The following is an 18,024-nucleotide window of genomic DNA, read 5'->3' on the forward strand; positions in this document are numbered from 1 at the left end:
CAACCCTTCCTCTTACCACTTCACTTACCCATTCTTAAACTGGTCCTTGCCAAGAACTTTATGTAAATACTGTCTTGTTTCTTTTTTCCCGGAAATAGAGCTTCAGCAGTGTTTTCATTACTCACTGATGGGCTTTTGAACTCATCCTCAGTGCAAGTTCTTTTGGGATATGTCTGCTTTGTGTTAGACATGGTGTTGGTGGCGGAGTAAGAGTCCTTGTGCCACAGAGTACTCAAATGTCACCTTCTCTACTTGGTTCCAGAGTAGCAATTGGCCTGTTGTCCCCCAGAGTTGTTTCTCTTTTGTTCTGTCCCTACTTCTCTGCACTCTCCAGAGCACCCTGCCTCCACCCCAAATCTCACATGGGGCTATCTTCAAGGGCTGGCAAGGCATTTTTGCCCTGGCCCCCTTCTTTCCCACTCCTCTAAGAAATCCTAGCAGGACCTGGCAAATCCTATCATGGTCCAGCCTGACCGAACTCTTCCTTGAACCTGCCTGTTCCATCCAAGAAACCCAGGTTGGGCAGGCTGTCCCTAAAGAAGCCAGAATGTTGATTCACAGCAGACAACTTTGGAGAGGGTGGGGAGATGTCTCTAAATAAAGGAGGCATATGTAGTGGTCTAAGCAGAATCCTGTTTTCCAAAGGCAATGATGAGAGGGGTTAAGGTACCCTGATGATTTAATGATAGGAATGTTTTTTCTTATCTATTATTCGTATTTTTACTCCTGGCAATTCAGTGAGTTGTTTAGGGTGACTTTTATAGATATGATCTCCAAGGAGGAGAAGGGAGCAAAAACTAACATTTAGTGAGCACCGACCCTCAGTTAGTTTCTTGTACACACTGGCTGGTACCACAGTGGGTGAGAGCGTGTGGTTGAAGTGAGTCAGGGCTCAGTTCTACACTAGATCTGCTGTGTAGACTCACTGGCTGTGAGGCTTGGACCAGCCAGTAAACCAGAGTGGCTTACCTTCACTGCCTCTTCTGCAAGGTGGAGATGATGGGCCTTGGACCTAGACTTGAGCTCTCCTGACTACAGTGGCTACCAATATCGGCTCTGCAGTCAGAGCTGATGGAAGGATCCGTCATCATTGTTCCATAGCCAGGAAACCTTGGCCAACTCACTATACTTACTCTGAGTCTCGTTTCCACTTCTGTAAAGTGGTGATGACAACAGTCCCAGCCTCCAGAAGTTGTTACAATGATTGAATGAGAATGCAGGTAAACTGTCTTTTGTTCCATAAATAGTAGTTCTGATTTTAATTATTTTCATCATTACTAATTGAAGAGGGTATTCTAATGTTCTGGGAAGAAAGAAACCGTCCACCTTGCCTACCCTCCTACCTGGAATGGAGATGCACTCAGTTAATGAGTCTTCTCTTGAACTGAAGGGGCAGTTTTTCAACGTTTCTCCGGACTCAGAGATGCCTGGCTGTGTTGACTGGCCTCTGAGGCTGTTCCCACTCCCAGGTTTTAGATCTGGTTTCTTTCACTCTCATAAAGGGCCCTGGCAGGGCCGCCTAGGACAGCCAGGGTCTCCAGGGTCCCCAGGGACAGAGAAGCAGCCCGTGGTGGCCATGGCCACTTTCTTATCTTACCTAGGCCCACCTGATCCACCCTGCCCCTCAACTCTCCTAACACTCAGTCCTCCTAAGGAATGTGGGCTGATGTGAGCCCTTGGAGTCTGGCCAGCACAGTGCCTACCTCGGTGAGCTGGTTGCCCTGAACACCCCGTCCTCCAGTCATGAAGACCTCAGCAAGGACTCCCATTAATCAGGGGGGCTCTGTTGTTCCTTCTTTCTCCAGGCCCACACAATTGTTAGGAAATTGTTTCCTTGAATGGTGTTGGCTTCTCAGCATCTCCTACTCTGTGCTCGGTTTTCAATTGTCTACAATGGTGTAGACTCTGTGTAGACACAGGGGATGAGAGGACCAGCTTCAGGGTCAGGTGGCCCTGGTTCAAATGGCCCTTCTTTACACTGACTGGCAGGTACTCAATGAGGCAGACACTGTACCAAGTGCTTCATGGGGATTAGTGTTATCTCACAAACCCTCATAACATTCCCATTAGATAGCTGCCTTTAACAGAGGAGGGCATTCAGGCACAGAGAGGTAAAGTACCTTTCTCAAGGCTGCATAGCATGGGGGTCTGTGACAGCAAGGAAGCAATCATGTCTGGGAGGGGAAAAAGGAGAAGGGGAAGGAAGAAAAAGAAGAAGGCTACTTCACACATTGCCCAGAGCTTGTCTCCTCAGCCCCTGGGCATGCAAGGTCCAACTGACTTAGCCACTGTCTGAATTTTGCCAGAAGAAGGTGTGGGCATAGGGAGAAGAGGTCAGCAAGGATTGAAGGGGAGGTTGATGAAGATGCAAAAAGGCCTTCCCAAGGAAAAACACATCTTAACAGTTTTGGCAGACAGGACGTGAAGAGGTGCATTGTTTCCCTGGGAGGAGCAGGAAGCCAGCAAGGATGGCTTTCGGTCGGTCATAAGCAACCATTTAATTCAGAACCTGTGTTTAGATCCCAAGGGAGCTCAGGCCACCAAAGTCATGAATACACATGAGCCTAATGCAGCCTTGGGGACAGTAAGACAATGAAGGTGACATCCCTGATACCCGTGGTTGCCAGTTTGTTTTAATTTTTAAATTAATGAACAATTTCAGATGTAAGAGCTTTGGCCTACAGAGACAGGTAACCTTCCGCATAGATTTTCTTGTCCCTTGTGCTATGTGATTTCCACATCTTCCCCCATGTTTCAGCAGTTTCCTCTTCTCTATTCCTAAAAGAACCTGCATTTCCCTTTCCTGACTCCCTTCCTGCCTTCCTGTGTGCTAAGCCTTTGCAGTTGTCATCATGTCTTCAGAATGCATTTGATAGGTACAGGAAGTTGCACCAGACGGGAGATGGAACCAGCAATCAATAAAAAAAGAACTGTGTTTCTAAGAAAAATGCATCACGGCTTCCCACCGGAGTTGTGTACCATATGTCCTAATATCCGTGGAACAATGGATCTAAATTTTAGCTCTTCTGCTTGGCTTTCCCCGCCATCTCAACAAAAAAGAAATTAGTCCCTTTTAACCTGCGGCTACCCAGCTTTCTGAGGATTCCTAGTAGCGATTGCCTTTCCTTTTAACCCTTTCATCAGATGTCACAAAATAAAATCTCTCCTTACAGCTTTATTTCTCCTGGCTACTAGTTTAGTATATTTATGGTGCATGAGTCATCAAGCTGCTGCCTGATTGGATAAAAACCAAGCACCCCTGAGACCATCAGTCAATTACAGCTATTCTCAGCTTCATTCACAGATTTATTAGCTTGCACACACAGAGCGAAATTCATTCAGCAAAGTTCATTCATAAAAATTTCAACACTCTGCATCATCCTGCACATCTCAGCCTTCTGCTGCCGACGGGCTCCTAAAAGAAGCTCCTGAGAACAGTCCAGGAGGGAGGGAGGCTCTGAGCTAGGGTGGGCAGGCTGGGAGGGGATCTGAGGAACACGGAGGGATTGCAAGTCCAAGAAATAATGCGGAGCAGTGCCCGTCGCTAGTACTTCTGGCTTGTGGCCCGGACGGGATGCAAGACAAGATCTTCCAAGAGAGGGCAGCCGTCAGAATCAACGAACTCAGGCTGAAGGGCCTTTGGCTCACATACACGTTTTCTTTTTTAAATGAACAATCACTGGAACAAATAAAGGGTTAATAGGCCAGTCATTGCCCCGCCCTGTGGGAGCCGGAGGGAGCAGGTTTGAAAGTTCCTGTGTGCAGAAGGGAAGGCTGGGGGTGGGGGGCGCTGAATATTTCTGCAAGGCTCCTGCACGGCTCGCTGGCAATGCGGCGGGACGGGCTGGCCCGTGTTCGGCCCGGTTCGGTGCCTGAGAGTTGGCCGTGAGCGATCCCTGCCGCCGCGAGCCCGGTCCAGGCTTTCCCAGCAAGGAATCCAAGGCGAGAACACCGAGTGCTGCCGCGGGGGCCAGGGAGGGACTGAAATCAACTGGGGAGGCGTTATCTACCCCCCACCGGCCCCCCTCCCTCCCCCGGGCTGTCACCCAGAAGGGCCTGGGAGCCGAGGTGGGCGAGGGCGAGAGCAGAGTTGGAGAGGTGGCTGCCGCCAGTGGCACGGGGCGTTGAGGCATTTGCTTTCCGTGCCGTTTATCTAGCAGACGAAGAGGCGATTTATGCAACAGTATCCGGTTTCAGCACTGCCAAGGCTATGCGAAAACGCGGTCAGGACAGCCTGGCAGGACTTGTGCTGTATGTAGGACTCTTCGGGCACCCCGGGATGCTGCACAGGGCCAAGTACAGCCGTTTTCGGAATGAGTCCATCACGTCCTTGGACGAAAGCAGCCCCGGAGGCTCAGTGGGGAGCAAGGGCTCGGCGCCTCCTCCCTACCCCACCCTGGCACCTCACCTGCCGGCTGAAGATGCCACCTTGGCGTCCCAGGAGAGCCCCACCCCACTGTGCACCTTGATCCCTCGCATGGCCAGCGTGAAGCTGGCCAACCCAGCCACCTTGCTGAGTCTGAAAAACTTTTGCTTGGGTACCAAAGAGGTGCCCCGGCTGAAGCTCCAGGAAAGCCAGGACCCGGCACCCAGCAGCCCAGCTTCCCCTGAAACCAGTCCAAATAGGGCTGGCTCTGCACCTCTGCCGCAACCAGACCTGCTGGGGCACAGGGCCGCTGCCTTAACTCCCGATGCCTGCCCCCTTCCTGGCCCTGGGGAGCCAACCCCAGGGAGCAGGCAGGACAGGCACTTTCTGCAGCACCTGTTGGGGATGGGCATGAACTACTATGTGAGGGTAAGTCTATCTCCCTCTCTATCCCCCTTCTAGGAACTCCTGGGGAAAGGGGCATCTTCCCTGAGTTATGCAAGGGGCTGCACACCCTGGCTGGGGTCTAGGTTTGGACAAGACATTGTGTAACTGGACCGAGGAGAGGAAGGGACCTGGGCTTACAGGTTTCCCTAGGAATATCTGACTTGTATTGAAGTCAGATAACTTTTGGTTCAAGGATATGAACTCGTGCTAATTTGTAGGTAGTTTCCGGGGGTAGGGATAATTTCTGATAGAGACAGGGAGACGGCACCTTCTTGTCCCTACTGGACGTAGCATCTGTCCAAGAAGAGTCAAGAATTTCAAGTCTGTTTAGTGACTGAGACCTGCTAGGCTCTATCGGCCATTGTATTTCAATAGAGATTTTTGTGCTAGAGGAATGCATGATGCGTAAGGGACTTGAATTATTTTTATAAATGTAATTCAGCATTTAACAGGCACCTCTCAAAACATGGCTGGATCTCTATGCTTGTGCTAGAAGCCAGTCTTAGGTCTTTGGTGCCGCCCCTTTTTGTCTTTATTGCCTACACTGCGGCAAGTGGGCCTTGTCCATGAGCTGTGTGCAAAACCAGGGTCCTCCCTGGTCTCATATTTGCCCTGGCTCATTCCAGATGTGGGTAAAAGAAGAGTAGAAGATTTGGCCCCTGCTCTTCAGGAGTCCACATTTCAATCCAGGAGACCAACAAATGCATGTGAAATAATGAGAGAATAATGCTCACAATAGATACCTAGTGTACGGATGCTGAAGGAATACAGAGAAAGGGAAAGGTTGTTGTGGCCTGGGATTCACTCACAAGGGAGACCTTCAGGAGAAGGTGTGTCTTGGAAGAGATATCAGGTCTGGATCGGCAGAAGGGAGGAGATTCCTGGCGGGGCGAGAATGTGAGCAGTCTAAAAGGCAGGTGCAGGTGTCACTGTTGTGGCTGCAGCAGAGGATCATATAACCTGGACTTCATGGAGGTGGGGAATACTGGAGGCTGGTGGGTGACACAGAGTGGCTGACACATAGGTGGTGCTCAAACAAATGTGAGTTGGATAAAGACAAATATAGATCGTGGGTAGCTTGGGGAAGAGCACGCAGTTGACTGAAGCTCTTAAATGTCAGAGGAGGAGTTTGTAAATACTGCGATGGGTAAACAAGAACCGTCGTTCGGTTTGTAGGCAAACTGTGACTTGATGCAAGTGTTTCCAAAAGGATTGATCTGAATTTATTTGAGATTGATGGAAGCAGGGAAAAAATAGAGATTGGGAGGTCAGTCCGAAAGATACTCTGAGAGTTCAGGCGTGAAGGGATGGGGACATGGATTAAGGTGGAAGTGTGAACAAGGAGATGAGGCCAGAACCTCTGTGGGAAGCCTCCACAGTCTTGGGTGATTGATCAGATCATTTCACCTCATAATACAAATAGTAGAATAGTGAACATTTATTGAAGAGTGGGTAGATTGGTGAGTTTGTTATTGTTGTTTATGAAGGTTACAGGTGATTATTGAGGAAAGGTTCTGAGGAGTGAAAAATAACTCCAAATTTAAGCCTCAGAATGGGATTAGTGATGTCATTGATAGAAACAGAGTGAGCTGGGAAGGGGGGGTCATGCTAACTTTGCTTTTGACCTATTATGTTTAAAGTAATGACATCTAAGTGGTATTAATTTGTAGGTAAGCAGTCATATAAGACCGACACTCAGGTGGGAAGCCTGATTTGAAGGTGTACATTTGAGAGATAGCCCGATAACTATCATAAATGAACAATTAAGGTTTCAAGGAAGGCCAGATAGTGAATGCTGAAAGGGTTACAGAGAGAGCAGGCTTGAGACAGCATTGGCAAATGGATAAATAAAACCTCCAAGGAAGATAAATTTATGGGACACTCAGTTCTTGCCCTCCCCCTTAGTGACATGGCTCATAATGGACTTCATGTGTCTACTAAAAGTTCATGTGCACCTTCTCATTTGTCAACCTAAGTGTCTGCCAGGTTCTAGTGGGAAAACGAGAAACTCCAAACCTGTGTTCTCTCTACCTGCCTTCCCATTACCTAGACCTCCTCTACCCTCTTCCTTGCCTTTCCTTCCCTCTTATACTGCCTTCCACTGCCCACACCTACACACCTGTACAATTTTTAATGTGAAAAGAGTTGCTGTGTGATCGCCACCTTCCCTAGGGAGTGTTTCCACTGCATTTTAGATTTTTAATGAGGATATCATCTGTCTTTTCATGGTGATGATAACTGACCCGAGGGAAGACACTGACCCCCCTGACCCAAATGACCCACACTATGTTGCCAATAGACAGTGACATGAGACACCAGTTATCACTTCTCATAGGAAGTCAAAATACATGGAAGAGCCTACTTTATTAATTTTTATAGAATCCCAACTTTGAAAGATGGTAGGGACTCAGAAGTTATCATGTTCAATGCCTCTATGGGGAGACTAAAGTCCAGAGAAGTGATTTTTTTAAGGCCACACAGGTGAATCAAAAGGAGAGTTAAACTCAAGTCCCCTGTGTGCCATTCTTTGCTCTTTTCAACATAGGTTTCCATCCTGGGTGAGATCCTGTTCCTCAGCATTCTTTTAGATGTGAACCAATTTAAAAAAAATGAAATGCCAACATATTAATTTACAGTTAAAAATTATCATATCAAGTGCACCTGAATTGTGATCCTTATACTCCCATCTGTAGGAAGATGCACATAGGAAGATTTAAATCAAAAGTTGCTTAGTGATGATGGAATCAGAACAGGGAAGTGAGAGAGAGATTCTTGATGGCTAGTGGACTTAGGGGCAACTTTTGTAGGCAAAAGGTAGCGACGTATTCAACTTCCTCATCCATATCATGTGACTGCTCGTCTCCCTACCCAAACTTTTTTTTTTATTCATTCACTTGTTTATTCAACAAGTATGTTTATTCAACAAGTATGAACCAACTATGTGATAGGAACTGTTGAGGGCCCTGGGGATATATGAGTGAATAAAAGAGACCAGGTCAGAGCTCCCATGGAACTCACATTCTAGTGAATGGAGATGGGCCCGATTGAATAAATAAGTAAATTTAATATGTCATGTGTAATAAGTGCTAGGGAGAGCGATAAAACAGGGAAAGGAAGAAGACAGTTGCTTGTGTAGAAATGGAAGGTATTGCATTCCTTTTGAGGGAAAATGGCAGAGTTACAGCTACTCTTTGTTTTGTCTTCTGGCATCTTTTATCTTTACAATAGGAACTGTATTTGCCTTCTACTCTAAGTTAGGTTTGACTTTGAGTTAAATATCTTTCCTTAGAAATTGACTCTTTTTGGTCTTATGATATAGAATCAGTTATGCAGCTGAAAACATTTTATGAATTCTGAGCACCTATGTTTGAGTAACTTTCACTTAAGTTTAGACCTTGAACCCCCTGAAGATCTCTCAAGGAAAGTAGGCCAGCAAACCATTCTTTGAGATATATCACACCAGAAATGGGACAACCAGACCCCAGTCTGAGCAAAGCAGTGAGGTGAGTGCAAGTTTGTTAAATGGTACCAAACAGTGACTTCTGTTCCCACCATATGATTAAGGCTCATTTCTTTATGAGATATTCCCAAGTCACTTTATCCATCACCAAATATTCACTTGGAGGTCCCCCAGTTGCCCAGCACAGTCTGTGAGGATGGAAAATATACAACATGACTCATCTCTAAAATGAGAGGATTGGTCTGTAGGTCACCCAGGCACTATTTGATGACTCCAGGGCTCCCTTCTTCATAGGGGAGGTATTTAAAACCTTACTTCCCTTGCCCATTCCCAACCCCCAAATTACTTATAATTTTGTTGAAAGCCTAAATAAAACAGAGGCAAAGACACCAACCACGCCGGAGCCGCCACAGGCCAGTCCAACAGTTCTGACCATAGCTTTCCAAGAGAGGCTCCATCTCCAAATGACAACACTGAGCCCTCAGAAGTACATTCTCTACCCCACACTTTCCAACCTAAGTGAACATAAGACAGGGTTCAAACCATGGTTTGTCTCACTCCAGGGCTCTTCCTCTTCCCACACTCTCACTGCACCTCGGAGCAAGACAGGCAGACCTGGAAGTTTGTGGAAAGGAGTGTCATAGAAAAAGGACCACACTGGGCAGGACAGCTTTACTATAGGGCCGACCTGTAGACCTTGCCTGGTTGCATTTATTTGCGTGATTTCAGTCTCCTCACTTCAACCCATCCTACCCCAACAACTTCCCTATGGCTGCTGTGACAAGTATCACAAACTAGGTGGCTTACACAGCAGAAATTTATTCTCTGGCAATTCTGGAGGCTAGAAGTCTGAAATAAAGGTATTGGCAGGGTCATGCTCTCTTTGAAGGGTCTAGTAGAGGATCCTTCCTTTATTTTTACAGCTTCTGGTGGTGGCCCGCCATCCTTGGCATTTCTTGGCTTTGAGAAGCATCACTCCAATCTCTGCCTTGTCTTCACATGGCTTCCTTGCCTCTGTGACCACATCCAAATTTCCCTCTTCTTATAAAGATACCAGTCATTGGATTCGAGCCCATGCTAATCCAGTATGACCTCATCTTAACTTGATTATATTAACTTCCAAATAAGGTCACATTCATAGATTCTGGGGGTTAAGACTTCAACTTATTTTTGAGGGAGATGTAACTCAAACCATAACAGTCCCCAAGTACATGTATTGCAATGGATTTGCCCCTATAAGTGTTCTTGGGTATTGGGCTCATCAGCTGTGCATGCAAATATAAATTCATTGTTGAGGAATTTTCTTTACTTCCTTTGTAAATCTCACAGCCTATTCTTATCATCCATCCTCCTTTGTCCAATGTTATGGCTTATTACTGAGCCAATAGACTGGTATTGTCTATTGTCTAGACTACATGTAGTCCATGGTACCATAATGCCCCAATATCTTTCACACAGAAGGGCACAGGTATAGGAGTTACGAGATCTGCATTAATGGCTGTGGTGCTAACCAGCTGTGTGACCTTAGGTGAGTCATTTCACCTCTATGGGCCTCATTGTCTCATATTTAAAATAAGAGTTTTGAACAAAATGCTGCCTAAGATCCTGAGACTGCAGGTCTCCTTTCCCAATTGGTATGAAATCTCCTTCTATTAGGATCTTTTTTGCTTAGAAAATGGATTCAGGACAGTTTCCTAAAGGAAATAAATTTTAACACCTTTGTGTTAATAGAGAGAAGAAATGTTCTTAGCGCCCTCTTACTAACACTAAGCTGGCTTCACCAATATAGCAGAAAAGGGTGTCCTGGGCACAGGTGCTCTGTTCTAGAGAGCAGTATGAAGGAGTCATGTCATGGAAAAGCATCCAAGTGTAGGGTTCCAGGGAAGAGTGGGCAGGCCAGGTCAGGCGGCAGGCCAGAGTGAATGGTGGTGACTAGGATCATTGCTCACATGGTATAGTCGGTCAGGCCAGGCCAGGGCTTCATGTCCAACCTGAGGACTATAGGAACAGCAAGAGTTAACCCTTCTCGATATTCTCTAGACAAAAGTGCTAAGAGAAAAGGGCCCTACCAGACACATAGAGAGTCTAGTAATCCTAACCTTGAAAGAGGGAGATTTATAACTCTGGGAAACCCCTGAAGAGATAGTCCCATGGTTTATGCAAAATAAAGGCAGACCTGATTGGTGTGGGTCTGGCCCCCACAGGTTAACAGAGATGGCTTTCTGCCTCTGCTCATTTCTGTCTTGTCTAAGTTAGTGGTGATTGAAAGGGAGGCAATACAGGCAGGAGGAAATACTTCCATCTAAAACTGACAATTTTTCATTGAGGGTGTTATATTTTCCTTCCTGTTTCTTTCTTGGAGTGAATGTAAAAGTAGATTCTGTTAGAATTTAGAAAAATCCTGGTAGATTTGACCTGTTGTTCCTGTTTATTCCTTTTAAACCCTCACATATCCTTTGATCTGTCCAGTCCTTGCCACCCTGACCACTGGAGCATTAACTGGAAGAAAGAGGCTTAGAGATCCCAAAGTTCAAAGCCTTCATTTTGCAGTTGAGGAAATGGAGACTCAGAAATAAGAAATAACTTGCCAAAGAAGTAACTTGCCCCAAGCCACATGGCTAGTTGTGGAGCCCAGACAAGAACTCCCTGTTCTGTGTACAGCACTTTTTTTTTTTTTTTACCTCCATCTTGCTTCACCTGTCCCCACTCCATGAACTAAATGTGCTATACCAAATGTCTCTATTGATTAAAATGCTGTGTGTGTGCTTTTTTAAAAAACAACTAGAATGAAAACCTTTTTTTTTTCTAATAAGAAAATTGTCTTTAAAAATCAATGGGAAGGAAAAAGCAAGGAAGAGTGACAAGGAGCCCAAAATGCCTTGGCTTTGTCAATTTTTCACCTTTTTTGTTTAAGGAGGTCCCTGTGGGTGACAACATGTTGGTGTTGAACTAGGACTTGTCCAATGTGCATGGACTGGCTTCCCTTAATTCATCTTCCACAACTTTTGGAGGTCACTTCCCTAATATGGCTTCTCCCTTCACTTGCATTTTCATATTACTCTAAAGCCAATGCCATGTTACCACACAGATTTATTGAACCAAGTCTGTTTCCCAATATGACTGTTCCATCAGAATGGTGATCTAAATGATGCACACAGCTCATGAGGCTAGGCCATTCCAGACTCCCTTCCCTAATAGCAGGCATATGAGGTACCTGGGATCTCTTCCTCTCTCCTAAAAGATTCAGATTTTGGGGTGTGTGTGGGGGGGTGGCAGAAGCAGAATAAGAGGGGTCTGGTCAGATTTGTGTTGAAGCATCAAGATCGTGGTCACCAAAAGATGCAGGCCTTAGTGTTGCCCACAAGTGACCATTACATGAAAAGATTATATCTGAAACAGGAGAGTTTAGCAAGCAGGTATTTGGAAAAGTCAGGAAGCCTCTGGGAACTTGATTTTTGACTGAGAACATTAGTTGAAATCATATGAAATTTATTGATATCATAGCCATGATGACAAATAAGTATAAATTTGTAACCATAAACTCAGGTGTGTACAAGAAATGTCATTGAAAATGATATATTTTAAAAATCTCATGAAATCTGACACCAAGCCCTTTCTTGCTTTGCTGGAAATAATTTCACTTTCGGTCATAATTCTTCCCCCAACCTGTCACCAGGATCACATAATGAATTGAGGGGCTTATTTTGCACCCCTAAATGAAGAAATGCCTCTGACCTTTGGTTCATTGTTTAGGATATTGAGAGTCTCCTAAAGACAGGAGGCACTCCTGTGTCTAGATCTCCATGTACACACCAGAGTCCTTACCCATTCTGAGAGCCCCTTGCTGAGAATCCAGCCTCCCTGGCCGCCCCTCCAGCCATTCCCCTTGGTAAGCCTTCCAATTCCTTGAAGCCTCTCCAGAATGCAGCTTGAGGGTCCATAATGCTCTGAGACCCACTGGTATGAATACCCACCCCAAAGGACAGGGATGACAGATGGCTTTAAGCAAGTGAATGGGAAATCCAGAAGCAACCAGCAACCAAAGGGAGTGCTGATGGAGGGAGGGCACAGCAGAAGGTCACTAAAGGAAAGCACAGCCCACCTGTTGAGGTGGGCAAACTGGAGTGAAGTTTAAAGAACTGCTTCCGTTTGTCACGGTCAGATACTGGCAGCCAAGGGTTCTGATGGGAAATGAAGCTGAAGGTTCTTGGGAGGAGTTGGAAATTAATATTACATGTGGGAGGCTGATGGGATTGAGGCACAGAGGGAAGGGAGGGGAGAGAGAGAGGGGAGGAGAAAAATGCATAGTACAGGCAGTGTCCTACCCAGGAAAGAATCTAGAACGCAGAGCTCATAAACCAACAGTTTAATGACATGTTTTGTTTAGTCAAATTAGAAAAAAGTGTGTTTTTTTTGTGACTAGTTGCCAAAATTTTAAAAATTCTATATTAAACTCTGGATATCTGGCTTCTCAGAAGAGCTGGTAGCCCTGGGCCAGCCATCCCACTGTCAGCAGATGGCCAGAGGGGGCCAAGGAGCCACAGTCTCACCCGATTTCACTCACCTATGTCACATGTCTGCCCCCGAGGGTGACTGGACTTGCATACCTACCTGTGGCATCCAAATGGAAAAATGCTTGTAAACCCTTTGTCTTTCATTTTCCAATTTGGAATATCTGGGTGAAAGGCTGAGAATGTCTTCTTCTTGGACAACACACCAGGACTTCTCTATGTAATGGGACAGAGTCCTGGGGCTGGGTGAGCCCACGAGAGATGCCTTGCCTTCCCAATGAACAGAGCCTTTGCCCGTCCTAACCAAGTTGCAGAGTTTAAAGATAGCAGATACTCAGGCCTGGTACAGGCCATCCCTATTTTATGAAGACGTTGTGGGTCAAAAGTTAGTTTGTATATCAGTTCTTTGGGACAATGAATTTTTCCAGAGACATAACATTAAAAGCTGATAAGCTTTCTCCTATGGTGGGGGAGAGGATTAAATGAAAAAACATATATAAAAAGCTTAGTACAGAGACCTCCACATAGGTCCCATGTGGAGTGGTGGAGAAAGAACTTTCAAAGGGCCAAGAACACTTTTGGGCAAAAATGAACTGAAATAGACTAAATGTGACTTTGGCATTTTACCGTGTCCCTTGGCATCCTTTCTCCTGGCTGGCAGTGCCTCCCTGGAGGACCTTCCTTCCTTAAGTCTTTCCTGTGGTGCTCACCAGGGCAGGCCTGTCTGTCTCTCCTCTCTACAGTTGCCTGCTGGTCGGCTTCCCTCCTCCCTCAGGGCAGCAGAGTGAAAACCTGCATTTTGGAAAGATGTCTGTTTACTTATTGTTAGTATTTCCCCAGATTTCCCAAGGGCCACTGATATCGTTAAAAGAAAATACTTGTTAAAAATGCAGATTCCCATGCCCATCCTGAAGTTACTGGATCAGAATCTCTGAGGCTGGGGCCCAGAAACCTACATTTTTAACACATTCCCTATGTGAATCTGTAGCACAGAAAGTTTGAAAACCTCTGTTGAGTCCATTTGGTGCAGTGGTTTTCAGCTGTGGATAATTTTGCCCCTCAGGGGACACTTGGCAATGCCTGGTGACATTTTTAGTTGTCACTACTGGTGAGGAGGTGGGTGCTGCTAGGCTTTAGTGAATAGAGGCCAGGCATGCAGCTACACATCCTTCAGGGCACCAGACAGTCCCCACCATAAAAAAATTCTCAGGCTCAATTGATTGGTGGTACTGAGGCTGAGCAGCTCTGAGGTGGTGAAGAACATGACCCTGGGATGTGCATTGGGAGGTAATAGGGAATGGAAGAATAAACAGTTGCTCAGTCGTTTAGCTTTTGACAAATCTAACCTAAGATACTTCTAATTTTCTCAAGTTTTCTTCTTTCTCCTTTTTGAATTGCACAAATTCTCTAAAAGTTATAGGTAACTTCTTCACTGCCACTCATCCAATACACCTATGGCTTCCACATCAGGATCTCAAGGGGTGGGAATGAGAGGGGCAGGTCAGCCATGGATCAGATATGTTGCAGCAGACTCAACCCTGACCCAGTGCACTCTGGGCTAAATGGCATTTACAGGCTAGTATGGTATCTAACCATGGTATCCTCCTAGTATTGGTACCTTCATTTCCACAGGGAAATGCATGAGCAGTTTTAACAAGTAACTTACCAGTAAATTGTAAGAACAGAGCCTGTCTCAGAGTTGGAAATTTCCTTTAGTTAGAGGTGAAGAAGTTCCAGAAAGCAAGCAACTTGAGGAAAAAGACTGTGTGCTATAAGGACAACCCCAGAAATTGGATTTTTTTCCTCAATGTCATCAGATAATAATTTATATGAATCATTCATTAGGAAATGGTGAAATATATAATTCAGACAATTTTTCTTAACCCAGTGACAGCTTCAGGTCCTTGGAGGGCACTACCCCTCCTCTCTTCTCCTCTCAGCATGGCGCCTTTAACTCTGGACTCAGGACTCAGACTGATACATTGACTACAAAGTTCTATTTCACAGTGAGTTAAGCTATCCAAGGTCACCAGACTCATGAGAATAGAGCATGGACTAAAATTCAAGTCTCCTGACTCCCAGGTCAGTGTTCTTTTCATGACCATGATGAGTAAGGCATAATTCTTGCATGAGGAGGTTACAGTATGAAAAGGGAGCAAAGATGTCCACACACATTACTGTAACGCAAGGCAATGCATAATACATGACACCAAAGTGATCCAAGTAAAGCATGTGGGATGTCATGGAGGAAAAGGGATGATGATTAGAGAAGATTGCAGAATGAAGTAGGCATCTTAACTGAATCTTGAGAAATAGGTAGAGTTTCCATGGGCAGAGATGCAGGAAGAGCATTCTAGGCAAAGAGAATGACAAGAGTGAAGGCATGGAGGTGGGAAAACAGAGGACATGTTTGGGGAATGGTGAGTGATTTGACTTGGTTGGACAGTGTATGAGATATATGTAGGATATCAGTGGGAAAATAAGATAGACTGAAGCTATAACAATCTTGTATAGTATATGAAAAGTTAGGTTTCCAACAGAAAACCATTGAATTTTTTTTTTTTAGTAGCCTAAGGATAAACTCAGAACTTTGACAAATTCAGTGCTATGTTTTAGAGAGATCATATGGGCTGCAGTGCTCAGAGAGGATCCAAGAAGAGGGAGACTGGGGAAAGGGAGGCCCAGGAAGAAGCAGGGTGGGAGCAGAGGCAGTGGCAGGGGAATGAGGGCAGATGTGAGACCCATTACAGGAAGAAGAGGAGAGGCAGCAAGGGTTTGGGGGTAAAGGGTGAGTTCCATTCTGCATGTGATGCATTCAAGATGGCCTCAAAGCATCCAGGTGGAAATCTCCAACCAAAAATAGAATAGTTAGGAGTGAGGAGAAATCATTTTTGTTGCTGTTGTCATAAAGGCTTAAGGAATGGACAAGCCTACCCAAGGGAGAGTGCAGATAAGAGAGGGCTTTGGGATACAGCATTTACATATTGTGTGGAGAGGGAGGAAGAGAAGACATTGGTGACAGAACTAGCAGAGTGAGGAGCAGGATGGAGAGAGGACAAGGTCATCTAGGGAGAGGTGGGGAGAGTTTTGAGGAAAAATATGTTGGACAACACAGTGTCCAAATCTGTGAAGTATTCACAGAATCTGTGAAGGAATATGAGAACTGAAAGAACCACAGGTTTGGCCTTTTATTTTCTTACTCCCTTCTCCACTAAGATATTCAATTCAACTATCGCAGACCAAAGACACCACTGGATACCCCGCAACTGCACTCTCTCCTCTTGCCCTCTCAGTGAATGGCATCTCCCAGTCGTCCAAGCCAGAAGTCCGAGGCATTTCTACATCACTCACTGTCACACTCCACACAGCCTTCAGTTATCAAGCCCTGTCAATCCCACCTTTATAAAATTTCTCATACACATCCATCTCCCCCCATCTCCATTGCAATTTCTAAGGTGAGGACTAGAGTAGGTAGCATTTTAAAACTTATTGACCAGCTTCTTATGGAACTACAATTTCATGAAACATGCTTTGTGAAACGCTGCTCTTACAGCTTTCAGTTGAAACTAGAAGATGAATGATACAAGGTGGAAAATGATATATACGTGTAGAAAATAGTTTGATGCATCAGCGTAATGAACTCGAGCAGGTGGAGACAGCTTCTAGCTGGGTGGTCAGGGAGGTCATCTTCCAGGAGAGATGGCATTTCAGATGGTCCCTACAGATTGGATAGAAGTTTAACCACAGGGAATATATAAAAATAAGGGGTATTCCAGATGGAGGGGACATAGATAAGAAAATAGAGATCAGCAGTGATTTTAGTTTGGTTAGAGCAGAGGCTGCTTGGGAAAGCTGGGTGGATAATACTAAGATTTGAGCCAGCTTATAACACTTAAATATCAGGCTGAAGAGTTTGAGCAGAGGCATGGGATTTATTTTTGCTAGAGAAGGGAGTGACTGGAAGCGGGGGAAGCCCTTTCAAAGGCTATTACAGCAACAGTCAAGGGAGAAGTGTCTATATGAGGGTCTTGATAGAGGGAGTGAAGTAAAGAAACATTGGTGGCGATATTATGGAAGACAATTTTGATGATGAAGGCAAAGAAGGAGGCCAAAATGCATCCCAACCTGCTTGAAGTTTTGAGGTTGAAGACCTGGCTGGTGTGAGGGGAGATAACCTCTTTAAAAGACACAGAGGACCACAGGACGAGAAGCAGTGTTGAGAGGGAAGGCAGGAGGTTCAATTTCCCACACATTGAGTCTGACGTCACAGAAAGTCATCTAGACAAGAGGGAGGTGTCCAGCAGTCAGGCAGGGTTGGGGAGAGTTCAGGCGTGGTGTGCACTTTGTGGGTCAAGCCAAGCAATTAGCCATCCTGATCTGATAACCATGCCATTAAGACAGATATTTCAGGCAATTTCCAAGGGTGGAAAGAATGGAGTGTTTCCTAATATTATATAGTAGAAAGCCTCTTCTCTGATGGAAATGTTTCACCTGTACTTTTGATGTTTCAATGAAATGCATGTAAATGTACATGTGGTATAGAGTCAAGGCCTTTTCTCCCAGTTTTATAGATACAATAATTAAATACCCCTTTCATTGTTCTTGTATAAATTCTACCCATAGTTCCTCATTTACATTCCTTTCAGTGTCTTTGAAGTGATATAAACTGTTAGAGAGATCTTCAAAGCAGACTGAGTGCAGAACATTTCATTTTTAAAATCTTTTAGAGTTGTTTTATCCACATGTAGTTTAGTTTTATTTTTTTTAAAGCAACTTGCCTTCATAAAATCTTCTCAAAACTTGTGACTTAATTTTCATAGAAATAACTATGTTTTCTAAAAGTTTATTTATTTTGAGAGAAACAGAGACAGCATGAGTGGGGGAGAGGCAGAGAGAGAGAGAGAGAGAGAGAGAGAGAGAGAGAGAGAATCCCAAGCAAGCTCTGTGCTGCCAGTGCAGAGCCCGACATGGGGCTCAAACCCACGAACAGTGAGATCGTGACTTGAGTTGAAACCAAGAGTTGGACTCTTAACCGACTGAGCCATCCAGGCACCCCAGAAATAACTATGTTTTTAAAAAAATATAAACCCATATATTTTCAATTTATTTATTATCTATTTAAATGATGTGATGTCAATAGCAAATTACAACTGCTGTATACAGGTGAGGCTCAAACACACCTGGGGTCTCAGGGAGTCTACAGTCCAAATTGTAGCTGCAAGAAGATGTAGCATATCTGT

At 45.1% G+C, this 18,024-nt stretch overlaps 1 protein-coding gene across 4 annotated transcripts in view; it reads left to right on the top strand.

The window, feature by feature from the left end:
* The first annotated feature begins 4,084 nt into the window (after nucleotides 1-4,084).
* The window catches only part of SHC4 (SHC adaptor protein 4), a 130,399-nt gene continuing 116,459 nt past the window's right edge, over nucleotides 4,085-18,024 (top strand). For all 4 annotated transcript variants that reach the window (XR_006218637.1, XM_007081824.3, XM_042988914.1 and 1 more), the window contains exon 1: nucleotides 4,085-4,795. Coding sequence is in view for 3 of the 4 variants with exons in the window: in XM_007081824.3 (XP_007081886.1) it covers nucleotides 4,211-4,795 (585 nt within the window). In the remaining variant the exon portion in view is untranslated. The remainder of the gene's footprint in view (nucleotides 4,796-18,024) is intronic.

This window comes from Panthera tigris, chromosome B3, assembly GCF_018350195.1.
Source record: "Panthera tigris isolate Pti1 chromosome B3, P.tigris_Pti1_mat1.1, whole genome shotgun sequence".
NCBI classification, from domain to species: domain Eukaryota; kingdom Metazoa; phylum Chordata; class Mammalia; order Carnivora; family Felidae; genus Panthera; species Panthera tigris.